Source organism: Drosophila sechellia, chromosome 3L (assembly GCF_004382195.2).
Source record: "Drosophila sechellia strain sech25 chromosome 3L, ASM438219v1, whole genome shotgun sequence".
Taxonomy (NCBI): Eukaryota; Metazoa; Arthropoda; class Insecta; order Diptera; family Drosophilidae; genus Drosophila; species Drosophila sechellia.
Window position 1 is genome coordinate 11515951 of NC_045951.1, and position 19621 is coordinate 11535571.

Here is a 19621-nt window from a genome sequence, read left to right on the forward strand (position 1 = left end):
AGCAATGTTTTCATTTCCACGCACTCTCTGTGTTGGGGAGAGAGCGCAAGAGAGTTTCTCTTTGCCTCTCTTGAACGGGCCACTATGATGTCACCTAAAAGGTAAAGAAGAAATAGAAGAAAGCCTATAATCAACAGAATCTTCAGACACACATTAACTAACTAGATGCATATATATATTTTAGAGAGATCAAGTGCAAATTTTAATGCCAATATTCTCGGCTACAAACAAAGCCGCAGTTCCAGGGCTACTAATAGTAATAAGAACCGGTTGGCAGTCCACAAAGTATCGCCAAATAAATGAAAGTTGTTATTAGGGTGATTCCTGCTATTGAAACGCTACGAAATATTATATATATTCTTATATTTGCAATATTTATTATTATGATTTGTGACCTTGGCAGCTATTAATTCAGGTGCTCCGACTCACTACAATCCGTTATATCTAAATTTGTAACATTAATTATACAAAAAGAAAAAGAATCACACATAAAAATGTAACAAATATGTATTGAATGTATTGAAAGTGCCTGATTGTTACCATACCATTATATCTGTTCGTTCCTTTGAGTTTTGGATAACATTTTATATAAAATTCTGAAAATATGCGATTTTGTTATGTACTAAATTAACTTATAATACAAGGTGATTAGTTCTTAGCATTTTATGAGCAATTGAACAATATATGATTCAGCATTAACATTTGTAACATTAATAATAATAAAAGATAAATAATCACACATAAAAAACGTAACAAAAAGTGTAGTGAAACGTCAGTGTCTGCTGTCCCTCCTTGTTACCATACCATTATTTCTGTTCGTTCCTTTGAGTTTTTGATAACATTTTATATAAAATTCTGAAAATATGCGATTTTGTGTGTGTGTACTAAATTAACTTATAATACAAAGTGATTAGTTGTAAGCATTTTATGAGCAATTATAAAATTTGTATTTAATTTCTCATTAATTTCTCTTGAATAGCCCTACTATTGAAATGAATATCGATAAGTGAATATCGATATAAAATCGCACAAGCACACGCGCCCACGAAACTATCGCCAGAGGCTTCTCACCTCTAAAAACAGATTTTCACTTCCTTTCTAAATCGCACGTTGAGCAGAAAAGATGGCGTAAGTGTAAATCAAAATTTTAATATGTGAAATAAAGTAACTAAACATTTGGTACATTAATGAAATTTGAATTCTATGCGATCCTGTGATCAGTGGCAATCAGAAACCAGCTTTCTAGACCTTTTCCATGTCCATATCAGTTTGGAAATGATTGCAAAAGAAAAACGTGGGTTTATGTGCCAAATAAGCAACTAATATGTGGGCTGCCTTCATTTGCGCATTAGTCCGACAGTCAAAAAAAGATAAACACCCAATGCTAGTAGTGTTCATTTGCCTTCCATTTGTTTGATAATTGGTTGAATCTTGCAGGTCGAAGGTTTCGCGTGATACGCTGTATGAGGGCGTCAATGGACTCCTGGAGGCTTCGGCCAAGAAGAAGCGCGGCTTCCTCGAGACGGTGGAACTGCAGATCGGCCTAAAGAACTACGATCCCCAAAAGGACAAGCGTTTCTCCGGCACCGTCAAGTACGTTGGCTAAGTCACCTGTGCACGTGCTTGGAGAGAAGCTCCCATGGGAGTTGAGTCCATCACGTCATCAGGTAGTCGAGCACATGTGGCTGTCACATCTCGACGGACCTGCACTCAGGGTCTTTAAAATTTGAGTAGGTCTCCAGTAATGGACACCGAACCCCCATTTTCTTAATAACTATGAAAACGTGCTCCTCTGAGGGCCTTGTAAGTTTTCCATGCGTCCCAACTCATATCTACATCTATTTGATTCCACTAAACCCTGTCTAATTTATTGTTATTTTCTTGTCATCCCGCAGGTTGAAGCACATTCCTCGTCCCAAGATGAAGGTGTGCATCCTTGGCGATCAGCAGCATTGCGACGAAGCCAAGGCCAACAACGTCGACTTCATGGATGCCGAGGCTCTGAAGAAGCTGAACAAGAACAAGAAGCTGGTGAAGAAGCTGGCCAAGTCCTATGATGCCTTCCTGGCCTCTGAGTCGCTGATCAAGCAGATTCCCCGTTTGCTGGGCCCTGGCTTGAACAAGGCCGGCAAGTTCCCTGCCCTGCTGTCGCATCAGGAATCTATGATTGGCAAGATCGAGGAGGTTAAGTCGACCATCAAGTTCCAGATGAAGAAGGTGCTCTGCCTGTCCGTCGCCGTCGGCCACGTTGGCATGAAATCCGACGAGCTGGCCCAAAACGTCAACTTGTCGATCAACTTCTTGGTGTCGCTGTTGAAGAAGAACTGGCAGAATGTGCGCTCCCTGCACGTCAAGTCCTCCATGGGACCGCCCCAGCGTCTTTACTAGATGCGCATACTTCATTTTTCGTACATCTTGAAATAAATAGGATCCTACATTTCTATAATGTAACTTAATTTGGTTTTATTTTAGTCATTATCTCTACAGCTTTTATGTTTATGGGGATGTCGGTTGCACACCGATTGGTATGCCTTACATTTCAGTGGAGCTTATGGTTCTGGCTAGGAAATCTCTCACTTCTAGCGCCGCATGAGACTCGGCGTCCTCGCCGACTGAATCTGACAGCGGCTCTGCCCGGAATTTGGACACGTCCACCGAGTTGCCCCACTCAAGCATGTGTGGTTCGCTCAGTTCTTCCAGTAGATTGTGCAACACTGCGGCTGCTGTGATGATGCACGAGGCCGTATGGAAGCTAATGTCCAGGGGTTGGCTTAGGAAGCTCCAGCGGGACATGAGGCGATGCAATGCGCAGTCACTCAACTCCTGCAGATGCTCGGCAACCTCGTTGAAGTCGTGCTCGTGCGGAGCTATCGGATCAGTATAGCACTGCAAAAGCCAGGGACGCAGTGGATAATTCTGGTACACCGGGGCCAAGACAAAGGCCGGAACTAGTCGGGAATTAATGCGGAATTTAGGGATTGCGGTGAGAGTATTGGGTGCGTGGGAAAACATAGGTCCCAGCGTGGCCCGCAAGCCACATCCCAATTGCAGCTCCCGAAAGAGCATTCGATCGTCCAGGAGATACTCCATGCGCAGTATCGAGTTCTTGGCCTCGCCATTGGACCGGATGGGAATGGAGCAGACGCCAAGGACGCCGACGAGTGCGGCGGGCATGTTGCTTTCTCGCTGGAATCCCTCGACCACACTATTGCAGTCCACTGGGTTCTGTGGTAATTGGCGAAGCGCCCGGCCCAAAGTGGACATCACGGCGTTGCAAAAGACCTTTAAACACTTGATGGTCCTTGGACGGGGCAGAGAAAATCTCTCGGCAATCAGAGATAGCCGCTCGCCGCTAGCCAGGAAGTTCAGGGCCAGAGCCACACACTTCTCGGTAGAAATTACTGGCTCTCTTTGAGTCAGTTCATCCGAAGTCCGCAGAGAGGGAGACAGCTGCTTGCACAAGGTCTCAAAGGTTCCCCGAGTCACATGGAGTGTGTTGAGAAAGTCCTCCTCGCTCAGCGCAGGAATAACATTTTCAAAGAAATGGGAATCGAAGCTGGGAAAGGTTCCCTGCACGCCAATCTCCTCATGCGGTTCTCCATCGACATCGCTGGTTTCCGATTCCGTGTCCACGACTTGGGAATGCTTCAGGCGCAGCATGGCGTACGTGTGCAGGTAGTTTGAGTGCATCTCCATCATCTGGCGCATAAAAAACGTGCGCAGCATCCTAAACCGACGCCTGGTCCTCTGCTGCGTCCTCCGCCTGAGCAAGATCACAGTAGTTTCCACGTGCTGCAAGTGGAGTCGTATCAGGCGGGCCATCTTTAGCTTAAGATCCTGCAAGTTATTGTGTTTGCTGTTTTTCAACTTGGCCAGCGCAACGTTTAAATTGCGGTTGATTAATTCCAGTTCGTTATCCATTTGTGATTTTTTTACAACACTCGTATTAGGGCAAAACATTTATAATCGATAGTTGTCTATCGATTTTGAAGCAATCGCTGGTTTTGCTATCGCATTGCGTTATATCCTCTGTTTTTTGCTTAGAATAATTAATAAAAAGAAGCAGAAAATTTAAAAATTAAATTTTTTTTTATTATTTTATGACCCAATTATTGGGGCCCAATATACCGATATATATTACATAATTATGCAATTTCGTTGCCTTCTTGCTGTTGTTGTTGTTGCTGCTGCTGTTCTTGATTTGAGCTCCTATCCGAGCTCAGGAAGGATGAATCCAACTCTTCCCTATCCACCACGCTCTGCATGAGGCGAAAAGTCGCCTTCAGCCATTCCTGGAACGACATAGTGGGGCTGATAGGGTCTGTGTCCACTGGCGGGGATTCGCGTCAGTCGCTCGGTTTATTGGGCTGCCTGGGGGCACCAGGCTTACCTCTCCAAACTCAGCAGTCAACTCATGCACCTCATTCTCCACTGGGTAGCTCGCGCGTTGCCTGCAATCCCGAAACATAAAATAATAATTATACCCGTTCCTCGTAGAGTAAATTCCTTGAAAAGTAATCTAGAAAGGAAGTGTTTATAGACTCGCTTACCTGTTGCGCAGGTGCGGAACAAAAACCGCATCTCCACCATCCTGTGCCAAACGGAGTCTCCCTTGGCCAGCTCCCGTACGTATTTGTGACGCAGATTAGACCACCGCTTCTTACAGGCTGAAGCTGAGAGATTATGTTAAAAAAGTACAATGAACATAAATATTTTTTAACTTCATACTTAGGTGACTTCCCACACGCCAACGCCACCTCAACCCACGCCTGTTGTCGCTGGCCCATATGGGCCGGCACAGAAACTGACTTGTCGAAGAGCGGCAATCAGCCTAGCATCGACGCTGGTGTCTGGCGGGCTCTGCCTGATGACATCTCCCTGCTGCACGGTGGTGCTCGTCCGTTGCCTGTAATCATGTTCCTAACATGTCATACCATATCATATAACATAAAACACTAAGTCTAGCTTACTGTGGTGGCAGTTGGGGTGGGGTCCAAGTAAGACCTCAGAGGGGCCAGTAGGACCGTCCTTCGCGTTTACGCTTTTCATGGTTACGACCTCATCACATCCGAGATCCATATTCGGTTTTCTTTGGCTTAATTAGGAACTGTAAATGGTAGATTCATTGGAGATGTAAGAAATACTCACAAAATCCCGATATATGAAGTTAATATTCGCACATATCGGTTGTTAACTTTCCGATTCGCTATTTTTGAAATGTGTAGCGTTTTCGAATGACTATATTTTATTTGTTTGCTATGGCGAAATAAAACAAATAAATGTTTAAAGCCGGCTATGTTTAATAATTATTTCAAAAATGTAATGTATACAATTGAAATACCGAATACTACTTCTGGGCTTATTTATATAAATTGGAATTTATTATTTATTTATTTTGCTTGACCCGCCGACGTGACCCGGTCCCAGGTGTGTCCCGCAGTGTCCAGACATGTCGGGAGCTCCACCGTTGAGGAAGGGATGCAGAAGGAGCTGAGATTTGGTGGGATCTTTGTTTATTTAATTTGCTTTTGTTGTTTTATTTATTTGTTTTCCCTTTGCGGTCTGTGGTCTAACAATTTGCCACCGAAATAGTCGTACCCTACCCACAAATAATGATACAACCACCCCTTTTGTTGCATCTTTCAAAGTTTTATTGATATTTAGGTAATATTCGGCTGGCGAGCACAAAACACTCGATGGTCAATGGAATTATCAAACTAAATGGATTAGTTAGCATAAACCTAAGTGTAAAGTAAGACCCATCATTTGGCTGTATGCATTTGGGCAGCGCTCTATTCTAGGTATATGGTCGCAAGATGGTCTAGACTAAGTTTAGTAAACATTTAGTAAGCGTATAAGATTATAAGAACAAGAGCTTAGCAGCATTCCGCGGCTGCCTGCATTTGTGAGCAGTTCAGCACGATCAGTGTGACTTTTTTATTCCGTCCTGGCTGGGCGGTAGGTGTCTTTTGTTAAAATGGTGTATATATTTGTTTTGCAGTTCACAGAACATTCACGAAGTAAATAGTAATATATAAATATGGTAAAATAATTCTCGAAGCTAGCTGTTTCTGCTTTAGACACATTGTATACGTTAGTATGGTTCAATTTATAAACACGAAAACATACAGAGGTTGAAATGTAAAATATCGGTAGCCTGAGCAGCACTAATATGTTGTGTCCGGGTGGCTGCCTCCATTCCAATTGGCTAGTCGGATAGTTTTAAGACTGCCGAAGTTCTTACTGCTCACGCTTGGCTTGACAAGCTCTCACCGTGGACAGACGCGAATGTTGTTAAGCGAAAAGTGCGCGTATATTTGGCAACTATCTTTTATATGGCTCACATATAAAATTGTCCGGAACTTGCAACGGGAGCTTGCCAAGCGGCTAACCAATTCGAAGCTTTTATACGACTGCCTGACTGCAACCGAACTGCAATTGATCCATTGTGTACACTTACAACTAAAACTACATAATGTTACATGGAAACACTAAACTAATATACAATTTGGCCATGGCAGAGGCTCAAAACACTTAAAACTTATAAAACAAATTCACGTTCGATTTAGTATTAATATCCGGCTGCTGGTGCTCATCCTCTTTCTGCTTGCCATTGTAAGCCTCACAGAGCTGATCGAAGTCGTCCTTGCTCATCTCAACGGATTCCATCATAGCCACCTTCTTGTAACTGTTAAGAAACACATTGGGTCAACACGGACTCCTTCTTCGGCTATTTAATGTTTGCGACTTACGTGTCTCTATTGTACTTTTCCCGCATGGCCTGCGTGTTGAGCTCCTTTGCCGTTTTGTGGGTGTGACACAGATGCAACACAACCGTTTTTAGGTCCTCCAGCTTGTAGGTCGTGATCTCCTCCAGCCGTTTCGACCACATCTCCATGCCCAAAATGTGACGCGCCAGTGCGACTGAGGCGGATGACATGAGTGATGGCAAATATTGCAAGTACGTTTCTCCCTCCATGAGCGACAGCTCAGAAATATACTGTGTCAGGTAAACATTAAGTTAAGTTTCGACATTGTTTCTGTTTTCTTTAACATTCGCAATAGCTTACCAGCGTCATGAACTTCAGCTTCTCAGGCATGTCGCAAAGTACAGCATAGGTATTGATGAAGACGTAAGCAGTCGGTGTGCATAGATCGAAGGAGAGAATCTTCAGGATAACCTGCTCCATGCGTAGCACTTGCGCCTTGGTGTAGCTGTCGTCGGTGAGGAAGACAAACTCACCGACCTCTGGGGGATAGATTTCCTCGTATTTTCTGAAAAAATAAACCCCATGAATACACACACCATCATTCCCGGACTGTCAAGACTACTTACGCGGCAATATACATAGCTGCTGTGCCCACCAGCTGTAACTTGGAGCGCACCACCGCCATTTGGCTCAAAAATCGATCTAGATAAAAGACCGAGAGATAGAGCGTCTCCGTGTCCAGTTTGTACTCCTCGGAAACCTCAACCAGCCAGTCTATCAGGATGGAGCGCATATTGTGGCTGATGTCCTTCTGTCTGCGCATATAAAGTGGCTTGGGGCGATGTTTCTTCTGAAAGATGCAAACACAAATGATTTAGCCAAATATATTTCTAATGCCTTTTCTACACTCTAAACTGGCAACCAACTACCCGTTCGGTTTCATCTTAAAGTGTCAAAAATGTACAAATTTCACGGGAGAAAAAACCGTCCAGTCAACAACTCAAGCGTATAAATACCATAGGTGAAGTGTTAAACAAAAGCTGGGGGAGGGAGTTAACCAATATTGTATTTATTTATTAGTTATTTCGTAGTACGTGAGTCGCATCGAAATTACCAAATTGCCAAACACCACATGTATATGTATGTACATATATGTACATATTTATGGGCAATATGTACATTAGGTGATTATTTTATGGTCGCTTTAACGATTATTGGAACCGTCAAGCGCCTCGAGCTGCAAAAATTAAAGAATTCGATTGGCATGATTTATATTGAGGCAGTTAGCCCACATGACATTATTATAGATATATGCATATAATCTGTAACTAGTTTTTTAGTAGAGGCAAACAATAAACAAAGCACCCAGCAACCGGGCAAACAAAGTCAACCGGAACTCAGGCCAATATCCACATCCTACTAACAGGAATAGTCAGACATATCGACCTCGAATACAGTTGAACATACTTTATAACTAACTCCGGCAAAATGACGCTCAAAATCGGTATATGCACCAAGCAGGATCTCGACGAGGCGATGAAGCTGCAGAAGCGGGAGCAGTACGAAGATGAGCGGAAGCGGCGCATCTTTAATGCCAAGCAGCGTCTTTACGGGGTAAGTATGCTTCTGCAGACTGGGTGAGCGTCATTGTCGAATATTCCTATTCACAGCTCGATCTCGAAATGCTGGATCGCCAAATACTTGAGAAAAAGAAGCAGCGAACCGCCCAGATGGAGTGCGACAAGAAATTTGAAGAACAGGAGCAGCTGCAGAAGCGTCTGATCCTGGCCCAGGAAATGGAGTTGGAGAAAAAACAGCGTGTGGTGGACTCGGATCTTAACTATTATCGCTGCCGCTATCAGCGCAAGGAGCAGCGCCGCGAATTCGACCTCAATGATCCAAATTTCTTAAAGAAGGCACGTCCAACAAGAGTCGCCGACAATGACATTTCGCTGGGCGTGTCCAGTGCCCAAATCTTTCAGGGCGAGGACCTCTACAACTCTGACAGGAAGCAGCGGCAGCGGGAGCAGCAAAGGGCCTGGCTGGATCAGCAAGTGCAGGAGCGTAAGAGGGCGGAGGATGCTCGCAAGCAGGCCGATAATGTGCTGATGGACAACGTTGGTTGCAGAGACAAGCATCTGCAGGAGATGGCCAAGTCTGATCACCAGATGCGCAACCAAGTGATCCAGCGTGTGCGTCAGTTCAACATCAACATGGCCAAGCAAAAGCAATTGGACCGCGAAAGGGAAAAGCGCGAGAAGTACGAGGATGACATGGCCGAGATCTACAACATGCTCTCCAGCGACATGTTAACTGAAAATCCGGATGTGGCTCAATCGCGCACTGATCCAAACAAGAAGATTGCCTTCATGTATCGCGGCATGACGCCCGAAGAACTTCGCGTGTTCCGGCTTGGACAAGAGCAGCAGCTTCGTTTGTCTATTCAGCGCAAGACGGAGGCCCAGATGATGGACAAACAGTGGGAGCAATACTCCATTAATATGGACCGCACCTTGGTCCTTCACCAGATTGAGGACGATCGCCGACGTAAGGCGGAATTCGATGAGCTGATGCGGGCGAATTCCAAGTTGGCCGTGGAGCAGGATCGCCAGCGCAAGGAAGCCCTGGTGGGCTTAACCAACGCCGTCTCCGATGACTTTTACGATCAGTTCAACAAGAACTCACGTTAGTGGGATTGTATTGAAGTTCCCAACCAAGACGATTCGAGTATAATGAGCTGGATGCGATTAGAAAGCTGCCTCACATTTTTGTGCAGCAACTTTCCACAGGCATCTAGAACATGTACTATTTCAAAAATACAATATTTGTTGGGAATCTTTACGACGAAATTATAATGTTCATCATGTTGGAAACGAAGCAATTTAAAATATTTAAAAATTAAAAAAAAAAAAAAACAAAATTACCAGAGATGGGTAAAAACTGAAATATCAAGGGAAAATAAAGAATAAAGAAGACCATTCTGGCCCAAAACTTATATTCTTGTTGTTGTTTTGTATTTTAACTATTAATTTGAAAATATGTAAGTTTTTTTCTTTGCTTTGGTTTTAAAGATTTATTTAGATTTAATTTTTAAAATTTTTTTTATTTTTTTTTTTAATTTTTTATAATTTTTTTGTTTTTTAAAATTTTTTTTTTATAATTTTAGTTTTTGAAATTTTTTTTTATAATTTTAGTTTTTTAAATTTTTTTTTATAATTTTAGTTTTTTTAATTTTTTATAATTTTTAATAATTTTTTAGTTTTTTTTTTTTAGTTTTTAGTTTTAAAAATTCTTTGTTTTAGTTCTAAATTCAACCTCCCCCTGCAAGTCGAATTCCATTGGTACCCCGAATGTTCTAAGACTTTGGACGAATAAGGAGGGAACGTAGAGTCAACAACAACGACAAAGGATGAGACGGACGCAGACGAGCGTTTCGCTTCCCGCCCAACAAACATGTGCCCGCGAGCGGGAATAAGTGTACCCATGAACCCATAAAGAGGCAGCGTTGCGTGAAGGGAATGCCAAAGGAGGGTGCCACAGGGTCAGACTTCCCCTAAGAAATTACGTGTGCCTGCGTCTGCACAGAGAAATACAATGCACATGGCTAAATAAGTAGTAACACATTGAACACGCAAGATACCTTGGGAAAAAATCCCAAATTTATGACAGAAACCCTGCTGCAATATGCTCTAAGATAATCAAGGAAAACTCAACTTGTTAAAAGTTGTAAATTTTAGTTATAAGTTAAAGAACATCAAGAATTACGCGATGAAAGAGACCAAAAACTTAATTTGAAATATTTGTGTGAGGAAGTCATCTAAGAATATCAAAGTGAAGACTATGTTTATGTTTAGCTTATGCCCCGGTTTAGCTTACCTCGCTCTCCCGGAAGTATTCCAGAATGTCCATCTGGTACTGAACCACTTCCAGGAACCGCTGACGATCGTTGCGCGGCGGCAGCTCCTTGACTCGTCCAGTTGGCGAGGCTCCCGTTTCAGTGCCCTCTACACTGGACTGGATGACACCGAGAATGGAGCGGTCCACGGACATGGGCGACTGGACATCCGTCACGGACATGGGTGTTGAATCCAGATCGTAGTCTACCAGCTCCTTCTGCCCAGCACCGCTGCATGGAGTGAAAAAAAAGTTTACTTGCGGCTTACCAAGGGACAGATGGAAACTTACAATTTCACGTCATATTGGTTCTCTTTGTCGACTAGGGAGGCCAGGGATTTTCCGGATGGCGCAACTTGGGTATCGTTGTTGTCCTCGTACACGGAGAAGGTCTTGAATTGCTCCACCACGGGCACCACATTCGATTTCTTGGCGCCATACTCCACATTCTCATCAACATTAAGGTTTCTGACGTCACGAAAGACCTGCTGGAAGGAACAGAAGACGAGGTTCACCAACGGAAACGATTCAACAATATGGTCAATTTACTATGTTTGGTAATATTGCAGTTAAGAAATGTACTCAATGTGGGATTATAAAAGTAAAAACACAAAGATAATCCCTTTTACATATGCATCCTTAATATAGTAAGCAAAAAAAAAAAAGAATATATTTCAACTGATTTTTCCCATAAATCGATCATACTTTTAGTTGCGCGCCTTTCCCTGGCTTCCCGTACAGATCGTGTGTGTATGTGTATGCACTTATAGGCATGTGTGCGTTGGCTGTCGCAATTGCTTTTGCTCTCCTTGCTTCGCTTTGTTGCGAATCATCAAAAAGGCGCGTAATTGCAGGCCTGTGTCTTTTTCTAGGTTAGTTTAGGTTCTAGGTTAGGCGCAAGTAAGTGCATGGGTCTATTCTAAGAGAGTAACGTAAGATGGAGAAGTGAGAAGGATGGGATGGTAGGGGAGAGGTAAGGGAGTGAAAACCACCACCACCACTAGGAGCTCTCACACATGCGCGCGGGCGCAGTGGTGTGACGATCCCACCACCATAAAAATATAAAAAGGCAGCTGCATTGGAATTAGGCACTGGATGTACGGGAAATCGGCAACGGTACTTACAACTTTCCCGGTCGGACGCGGCACATTGTTGTTGCCATTGAGCACGGCGAAATTGGCCCGCGGCGCAAGCGCATTTTTCTCCGCTTTTCCCCCAATTACGGCCAGCGGCTGCTTGGCGTTCTTCCCTCCGGCCGGGATCTTAATGCCCGGATTCTCCTTGTTGCTCATGTCTTGGTGGATCTGGAAACTGGCCATCGTGCGCTCCTTTCTACTCCTTTTTTCGCCTTGTAAAATGGAGTCCGATTATGCTCTTCTCTTCCCTTCCTTCTCTCTTTCGCTTAGCGTCGTTGTCTTCTTGCTGTTGTTGTTTTGTGCTGCTTACTTATGCTCGACGCTCACACGGATACGCACACAGTCACAGGCTCATATGCTCAACGAAGACGCAGACATGTGTACATTAGGCACAGGCAAATTTTATCATCGACAAATTGACGCTTGAATTACACGCACACACACAGTTTTGTACAGAATTCATTTGACTTTCAATTTCGTACGGAAGTTTGTGTCACGGCAGCGTTGGAATTAATTTCCTTGTTTGGCTACGCTTGCACGGACTTAGCTAATTTTAGGTGTTTTACAAACTCCGTACTTGTTCAGCGGTTCGTGGTTTAAAAGCAATTGCTGGCTTCTTTTGATTTTTTCCCGGTCAACACGTCGTAAATGTTAGAGATGACACTGTCCAGCTATCAATTGGTCGTCGCGTCTATCGACGTTTGCCGCCAGTGTTGCCATATATGTCAGAAGTTTTTTTTTTTAGGATGCTCACGCTCAAAATAGTATTGGCAACTCCAGCAGTGCGCAAAATTTAAAATTTAATTTATTGTTTAAGTCCATTGATCTTGCATAGTTTTTAAAAATGAGTGCATATTTATTCTAAGCTTCAGAAATCAAAACAAGAATATAGGTTTATATGTTTGGTACAAGTTCTTCATTGTTTTGAAGTTAATCGAATATATATGTATGTACATATGCGTTATATGTTATATATATTATTTATATTATATATGGGAATTCAAAGCTGTCTACGATAATCTCTTAAGTTTATATTACTGTTGCTTTGATTAAGATTTAAAAGCGGACTAGACCCAAATCAATTAAACAACTGTTTATCAAGATATAATAGAATATAAAGCGTGATGTTTTTGACCAGTTTTTTAGTTATTCGACGTATTAGGACACTTAGAAAAGTGTTCAGGTTACAAGTAACGAAATGGCTAAACTTTTGGACTTTAGGTCTCGAGTGGCTCCAAAAATAAAAGTAGCTTTCTTTTAACTTTTCCCCTTTTCGAAAGTCCTTTTAAACAAAGTGGCCGCTCGAAGTTCTGAACAAATTATCAACTGCATGCAACAGAAAATACACAATTAACAACAATCTCCGCGTTAAATTTAAGAGCAGCAACTCCCTAATTAACTTTTTAAGAGCTTTATTTTTGGCTATTGCGATTATTACTATTTGGCTGCCAGTGGAAAACCTCAAAAAGGTTAAGCGAAACTTTTCGTTTTCAATACGCTTAACCATTTCATAACTTCACCATTTATATCAAAAATAGGTTAGTGTAAAGACAGAAGTATATTTATCAATTCGGATGACTTTAACGATGTACGTCTTCCCTATGAATTTATTTATTTATATATTTATAAAAAATACAAATATAACATTCTTTAAAATAAATAATATGCGAATTTGTTAACAATTATGGTGATTGTTTTGATTTCTTATCTATGAATTATGTTCTATTATTATCTAAAATATGTTTCCTGATTTTTTAATTTTTTGTTTAACCCTTTTAATTTGAAAATATTACATAACGTGGCTTAATATTTACAACATATTTGTTATAACTATTCAATATATATTGCTTCTTACAAAATGTTGACTTAATTCAGCATATATGTATGACTATTGCCCCGAATATTTTGTGCATGTTTTCTAGAGCAGCTGCGACGCCCTTAGATAATGAAGAAAAGGTGTATCGGATTTTGCATTGTTTTGGACGAGACATTTCGCAACTGCCGGCCTAAAAACGAATTCAGTTAGGAACCCAAAGAAGTACGAACACAATGAGCTAACCATCATTGTGATCCTGCACACAATTGCTGACCTTTGCGATCTCGATGTCCTGGAGACCAGGTAGCATTGTATAATATCGTGAGCCCCGGCAGCCTGTAAATGTCATCATCTCTGGAAATATACATAGAATACCTTGTAGGGTTAAATAATAATAAACTGGAATGAATCCCGTTCGCCTACATCATATCCATTTCCTCCGTGCTCTGCAAGAAATAAGGCATAAATACCAATATAGTAAGGCAATATTTGGCAAAAGTCAAACGTTTTTTTATGAACTAACAAAAAATTCTGTTCGTTTGTATTTAATCGTTGTTCATCAATATGGGACTCTTTAAATAGCCGTTTATGAACTGAATGTTCGTATTGCCATTCAGAACCGGAAGATGAAGAAGGCACCAATCAACAGATGACTCATGCAAATAGATTTTAATTTTTCTGTCACTGTACAAACTTAAAGCTTTTAACACAAATTCAGAGGTGATTAGCCTGCAATATCGGACACCAAGTACGTTTAAAAGAGCACATCCTTCCAGAAGCGCAAGCAGCTCATCGTTGCTGACATCTGGCATTTGCACGTCCAAGATTTCTAAATGCTTCAGACGTAGAAAACTTCTTGCTGCATCTGTTCTGCATGCGACAGACAACTCCCGAAGTGAAGATATCTCGCAGATATGATCTACTTGTTCCGGTTCCAGGGTATCTCCCACCAAAATAAGACTTTCCAACGGAGTGCCCGGTTTTTGAATGAGTTTCTCGATGAAACTGGCATTAATGTCGCAATGCCACAACTGCAAGTGTTTCAATTTGGGAAGCTGGTGGACAGTATCGTAGGGTACATTTTCTTTCAAATTGATTATCGTAAAGGCGAGCCTTTCCAGATTGTGGCCCCTTCTTAAAATTACCCGAAAGTCTTCCCCTTCCAGGTTGGCGGTGTTTTCACCCATGTTAAGGTGGCACAACTTCTTCATTGTCATGCAGCACGAGGCCAAAATGCTGGCATCGAATCCATGCTGGTTGCCCATCTCCAGGTACTCCAATTTATCCAGGGCATGTAGTCCGTCGCCCGTGTAGGATGTCGCCTCCAATTTCAATTTCTTCAGGTGCGGCAAAGCACTTAGGCTAATTATAAAATTCTTATAAAGACCAGCATTCGAGAAGTGCAGGCTAGCATGTAACGATGTTAGATTCTTCAATTGCAACAAATCGTGCCATCGGGGGCGTCGAAAAGACATTTTGAGGTGTCGCAGGTCTGGGCAGTAGTCCCGCAACATCCACAAATGCCGATCCTGCCCAGAAAGCGGATCCAATGGCGACTCATAGCTGATCACGTGCTCTCTGACAATGTCCAGTAGTTGTTGCAGCTCCGATTCGCCGATACTTCCGGTGACGCTTTCTTCAATGATGTTGTACCTGTGTTGCAGCGCTTCAATAAGCATTTTTAGCTGATGATTTGAGGCAGCGAGATGTAGTTGCTCACTCAGGCACAAATAGGACAGTATCTTATCCCAGCAATAGGTGTTTAGTGCAAAGATTGTGGTGGGTGGATGAGTAGTTGAAGGTCCAGCTGAGCAAGTTGACCGATCCAATTGTGCGATTTTACGCCCCTTGAGCCTCGACACTTGTTCACCAGCGCCTCCATCGTTACTTCTCTTAGTGCCTGCGGTAGCATTAGCTATTGCAGAAGCTTCGTCCTTTATCCCACTCATTTCTGAATGTTATACGCGGCGCAACTGAGACCGGATTCTTATGTTGACCCATATTTGCGCAGAATGTCGGGAACTCACTCACAATAATACCTTTGTAAAAGCTTATCAGCTTCAACCACTGAAATTTGCTGCCAATAAATGTATCTGTGTGTTTATAAAAGTGTACACTGGTGCAGTAAATAAACGTTATCAGAAGTGTTCTTATCAGTGTACCACCTCTTATTAAAACAATTTGTATGAAAACTAGCGATCATTTTAAATCACAAAAACACCGATAAAACATCGCAAAATCGTGGGTCGATTCACCTCACAGAGAGCTTTTGATTTCACTCTTAACCAGAATTTGAAAAGTTGTGCAGATTTATTTGAATTATTATTAATAAATTTTAGCGAAAGATGCATACATACAAATTCTCGGTCCCGTACTGGTCCCGAACTGATCCCGTACTGGTCCCGTACTGGTCCCATACTGGTCCCGAACTGGTTCCGTACTGGTTCCGTACTGGTCCCGAACTGGTGCGGAACTGATCCCGTACTGGTCCCTAACTGGTCCCGAACTGGTCCCGAACTGATCCCGAACGGTCCCGTACTGGTTCCGAACGTACGGTCGGTCGTACCCGGGACCAGTATTCACACTATGGCTTGCATGTAGTTGATAGTGGAAGCCTCCTGTCACTTCCTTGTAACGTTTCCTTCGACGCGGAGAAGGAGTTTTCTTGGCGAATGCACTTTGCAGACGGAAAACAGGAAAAACTAAGGACATAGCTGTGAAGTCCTCAGTCGCTGGAAAAGTACCATCACAACAACCAGGCCAAAATGGCGAAACCAGAGCTGATAGTGGCATGTGCCCCCCAGTTTGATGGCTCCAACGTGTGTCCACCGGCGATATCAAAGCATACAAAGGCGTGGCATGTGGATGGACTGATTGGCATTGGCTGTGCTAAAAATCAACAATTTCTCATAGGAAAATGAGTCGAAAAGCTTCTATTGCTTAACGCACACGGATATTGATACAAAAATATTAAACATTTCATATGTGATTGTTATGTAATTGTAGTAAATCTCTGTAAATTTGAAAAAGCTAACTATAGTTAGCCGGCGAGCCCAAATGGGCTGAATTAATAGACAAGGACACAAAGGGGCTTCAAGACTTCCCCGTATGCCTTAATAAATACATTAATATAAAAAAAAAAAAATAATAATAAAAAAAAAAAAAAACTAATGATTATCTACAAGAATCGAAGAGATAAATGGTTAAATAAGTACATACATATATACATGTTGATGATGCGTATCCACCTACCTGATGGATCTCTAGATGAGTTTTCATGGCCCGTTGGCAGTAGGCAATATCGTTGATCAATTTTTCCGGCATTTTGTAGAACTTTCGCAAATAATGGTCAAAGAATTTTTGAACATCTAAGTCCGTGCTCGGTGAGGATTTGCAATTTCGCATCTTCAGCAAAAACCCCTTGATGGAATCGTAGCGCTCCTTCGGCGTTAAGTCAATGAAATTAATGTTCTCCATTTCGAATGTGATTTTATGCTTTGCAGTTTGCAATATAATTTCTTTGCTTTGATGCCAGAAAATGGCGCGATGTGATTTAAGGGAGCTTTCCAGGTGACAGCGCGAAAAATCGCTGTTTTTAGCGATTTTTTTTTTAAGAAAAAATAATCTAATCAGTCTGGTTTTTTTTTTATATTAATTGGGTATTGAAGAATACAAAACAATTTTTTAAAGATCTATTTATTTATTAATTAATATCTATAAAAATGATGAAACAATTGTTGCAGAAAATGCACTAGGATTTGGTGTCCACGTTGGGGGTCACAATTTTGATCTTAATCAAAAAACACACAAAGATTATTGATCGGTATATAATTGGCTTTCGTGCTATGGAGGCTTTTTTTTTAATTTTTTTTGCTAAAATGGTGCCGGTTTGAAGAAAAAGTATCGATTTCAGCATTTTTTTTAACAGTTTTTTTACAAAAAAATAGGAGGATGTCAAAAAAAAAAGCTTCCACAGCACGATAAACAATGACGTTAAGAATATTGTGTTAAAAATTCGATAGCTTTAAAACTCTGCCCTCCAAGTCCGACACCGTTTTGAAAAATGCTGTTTCGAGAAAAACGCGTTCAAAGTTTCAAGTGCAGCTGTAGCGCTCCGTTGCCTTCTTCCAAGAAATGCTGTACAGTAACCGAAATAATCTGAATTTCGGCATGAAAATTTCAGGGAATATTCGGAAGAGTGTATACTATTTGATGAAACAAAAAAAAAAAAAAAAACGATTTTTTGAAAATTTCACACTGGAAAGCTCCCTTAATAGAGTGCCCACACTGGATTAGAGTCTTGTTAAAAAATGACAGCTACTGAGTGGCAACCCAATGGTTTCGATATAACATTTATCGAATGTGAATTCAAGCAAGGAGAGCATTAGGTCAACGCACGTGTTTTGTGGCTGCTGCACTGCTGCGAACCTCATTCGCTGTGTTGCGTGTGCCCACAATGCGGATATAGACCACTGGACGCGGAGTGAAGAGGAAGTTCTGCCAGGAGCGGATGCTGTCGTTGCGGCGCACCATGATCATCTCTTGATCCTTTCGATTCGTCGAAATTTCGATGTAGAAGCTGTAGTTGCGATCATCGAGGTCCCCAAGCAACTCCTCATTGAACCCAAATAGTAGGGTTGGCCCATCGGACGACGAGCTCGCCGCTGCGCAATTGGTGGCAAGTATAACCCGAGTCCCAGTCGTAGTGCAGATAATCGCCGTTGATTAGCGCGTGGCGGGTGCGACTCACGCCATCCGTCACAATGGCGCTCATCTCGACGGTGGCCACGTTCGTCTTGGGCGCCACAAAATGTTCAACTAAACGCTGCAACTTGGCCGTGTGCTTGGCTTCCAGACGCACCACATGGAATACCTATATATTAATGGAAAGGAATAAAGGTAAAAAATGGGGAAAATTCGAAGAGATTACTGCTGACTTACCCGGTTCACAGTGTTGTGGGTGGTCTGGTCGCCGGACACCTCAACGTAGTAGGAGTACGCCCGGCTGTTTCTGTCCCAGAGCAGCATGCGGATGTGATTGATCTTGCAGAACGTGCCCAATTCGACCACAATGCCCACATCTCTGCAGTCCGTGATGCAGTGACGCGTATACCCATTGTCCATGTCATAGGAGGTTACATCTCCATCCAGCAGAGCGTCGCGACTCCCTCCCTGGATGCAGCGCGACAGAAACGTCTCTTGGTCCCGTACTGGTCCCGTACTATTTGCATAACAGGCAGAATGTGTATTGCGGATAGAAAATGGTTTTTTATCGTTATCGTAACAGCCTCGTGGAACGCATTTTAACGGCGAAAGAGAAACTAACAGAGAGCTTTCAATTTCGAGCTTAACCAGAATATGAAACTTCAAACAGTTGCGCAGATTTATTAATATTATTATTATTTAATTATAGTGAAACTATGTCAAAAACACACACTAGCGAGTCAAGCAGTTAAATTCAGAGTTCCTTGTATTGCTTTCTTAAATTCAATAATTGCGCAGGGATTTCGCAGTATGTCTTCAATCTTCTCTGCAAACAGCCTTTCCGGTGTTATCACTGCAGTTATGGACCCACTCTCGTGCTATCCACATGGGGCTTGATAACACCATCGGGTGCAAGATCCATGATGTGGACATAGGGCATAACTGCTCCATCGAAGGCGATCTCTGTTTTTAGGGAACCACTTCTTCCGCTCCGTCTCCCGAAAACCGTGTATGGCCTGCAAGGCGGTCAACATCAACTTGGATGTTATCCATGCAAGCATATACATATGTTCGTTATCTTATCCCACACCGTCCCAGGGATCGAACTAATAGCGCAGACGGCTCATATAGGGCTCGATCTCCCCGTGCAGCTTCTGTTCCTCTGGCTCACTAATGAAACCCGTGATGATGCGCATATGCTGGCATCTGCTCCGTTTCGGGTCATTTTCCAAAATATGCTGTTAAATTGGCTTTTATAGCGTTGTTTTCCACCGCTTAATCACGTTCAGTTGTAAAGACAAACAAAAAACAGAGAAGACGTAGACCATTGCACTTTCCCATTAACTTTCTCTCTATCAGAA

The 19621-nt window shown here is 42.4% G+C and overlaps 6 protein-coding genes and 1 long non-coding RNA gene across 21 annotated transcripts; 2 read left to right on the top strand and 5 right to left on the bottom strand.

Annotated features, from left to right (window-relative positions):
• The first annotated feature begins 1050 nt into the window (after positions 1-1050).
• On the top strand, positions 1051-2451 carry LOC6605347 (60S ribosomal protein L10a-2). The gene is made up of 3 exons (XM_002030146.2): positions 1051-1128; positions 1438-1593; positions 1896-2451. The coding sequence occupies exons 1-3, from the start codon at positions 1124-1126 to the stop codon at positions 2386-2388; spliced, it is 654 nt and encodes a 217-aa protein (XP_002030182.1). The 5' UTR covers positions 1051-1123; the 3' UTR covers positions 2389-2451.
• LOC6605349 lies at positions 2438-3957 on the bottom strand. The gene has a single exon (XM_002030147.2). The coding sequence runs from the start codon at positions 3919-3921 to the stop codon at positions 2533-2535; it is 1389 nt and encodes a 462-aa protein (XP_002030183.2). The 5' UTR covers positions 3922-3957; the 3' UTR covers positions 2438-2532.
• A 113-nt stretch (positions 3958-4070) lies between these two features.
• LOC116801316 lies at positions 4071-5048 on the bottom strand. Its single transcript, XR_004361953.1, has 4 exons — positions 4971-5048; positions 4729-4906; positions 4551-4673; positions 4071-4451 (listed from the first exon to the last, which is right to left on the bottom strand). It is a non-coding gene; the product is annotated as an uncharacterized LOC116801316 (long non-coding RNA).
• An 854-nt stretch (positions 5049-5902) lies between these two features.
• On the bottom strand, positions 5903-12401 carry LOC6605350 (G2/mitotic-specific cyclin-A). Of its 3 annotated transcripts, none has more exons than XM_032720202.1 (7): positions 11729-12401; positions 10896-11089; positions 10587-10836; positions 7337-7560; positions 7071-7275; positions 6753-7000; positions 5903-6688 (listed from the first exon to the last, which is right to left on the bottom strand). In XM_032720202.1, exons 1-7 carry the CDS (start codon positions 11921-11923, stop codon positions 6535-6537), a joined length of 1470 nt encoding a protein of 489 aa, XP_032576093.1. In that variant the 5' UTR covers positions 11924-12401; the 3' UTR covers positions 5903-6534. The 3 variants fall into 3 exon arrangements, with proteins under 3 accessions (XP_032576093.1, XP_002030184.1, XP_032576094.1); XM_002030148.2 differs by having other exon boundaries at positions 10896-11092; XM_032720203.1 differs by lacking the exon at positions 11729-12401 and adding an exon at positions 11310-11393.
• Positions 7926-9752, top strand: LOC6605351 (RIB43A-like with coiled-coils protein 2). The gene is made up of 2 exons (XM_002030149.2): positions 7926-8324; positions 8381-9752. The coding sequence occupies exons 1-2, from the start codon at positions 8199-8201 to the stop codon at positions 9398-9400; spliced, it is 1146 nt and encodes a 381-aa protein (XP_002030185.1). The 5' UTR covers positions 7926-8198; the 3' UTR covers positions 9401-9752.
• Positions 12402-13297: 896 nt separating the features above from the next.
• On the bottom strand, positions 13298-15946 carry LOC6605352. 13 transcript variants are annotated; one of them, XR_004361943.1, is made up of 3 exons: positions 15914-15946; positions 13980-14002; positions 13298-13910 (listed from the first exon to the last, which is right to left on the bottom strand). XR_004361943.1 is itself a non-coding variant. In XM_032720205.1 (3 exons), the coding sequence occupies exon 1, from the start codon at positions 15503-15505 to the stop codon at positions 14102-14104; it is 1404 nt and encodes a 467-aa protein (XP_032576096.1). In that variant the 5' UTR covers positions 15506-15805; the 3' UTR covers positions 13298-13910; positions 13980-14002; positions 14080-14101. The 13 variants fall into 13 exon arrangements, 4 of the variants coding, with proteins under 4 accessions (XP_032576096.1, XP_032576098.1, XP_032576097.1 ...); XR_004361942.1 differs by having other exon boundaries at positions 15910-15946; XR_004361946.1 differs by lacking the exon at positions 15914-15946 and adding an exon at positions 15812-15898.
• Positions 15947-17237: 1291 nt separating this feature from the next.
• Positions 17238-18929, bottom strand: LOC6605353 (BTB/POZ domain-containing protein 9). The gene is made up of 2 exons (XM_032720215.1): positions 18498-18929; positions 17238-18429 (listed from the first exon to the last, which is right to left on the bottom strand). Exons 1-2 carry the CDS (start codon positions 18678-18680, stop codon positions 18172-18174), a joined length of 441 nt encoding a protein of 146 aa, XP_032576106.1. The 5' UTR covers positions 18681-18929; the 3' UTR covers positions 17238-18171.
• Positions 18930-19621: the final 692 nt, after the last annotated feature.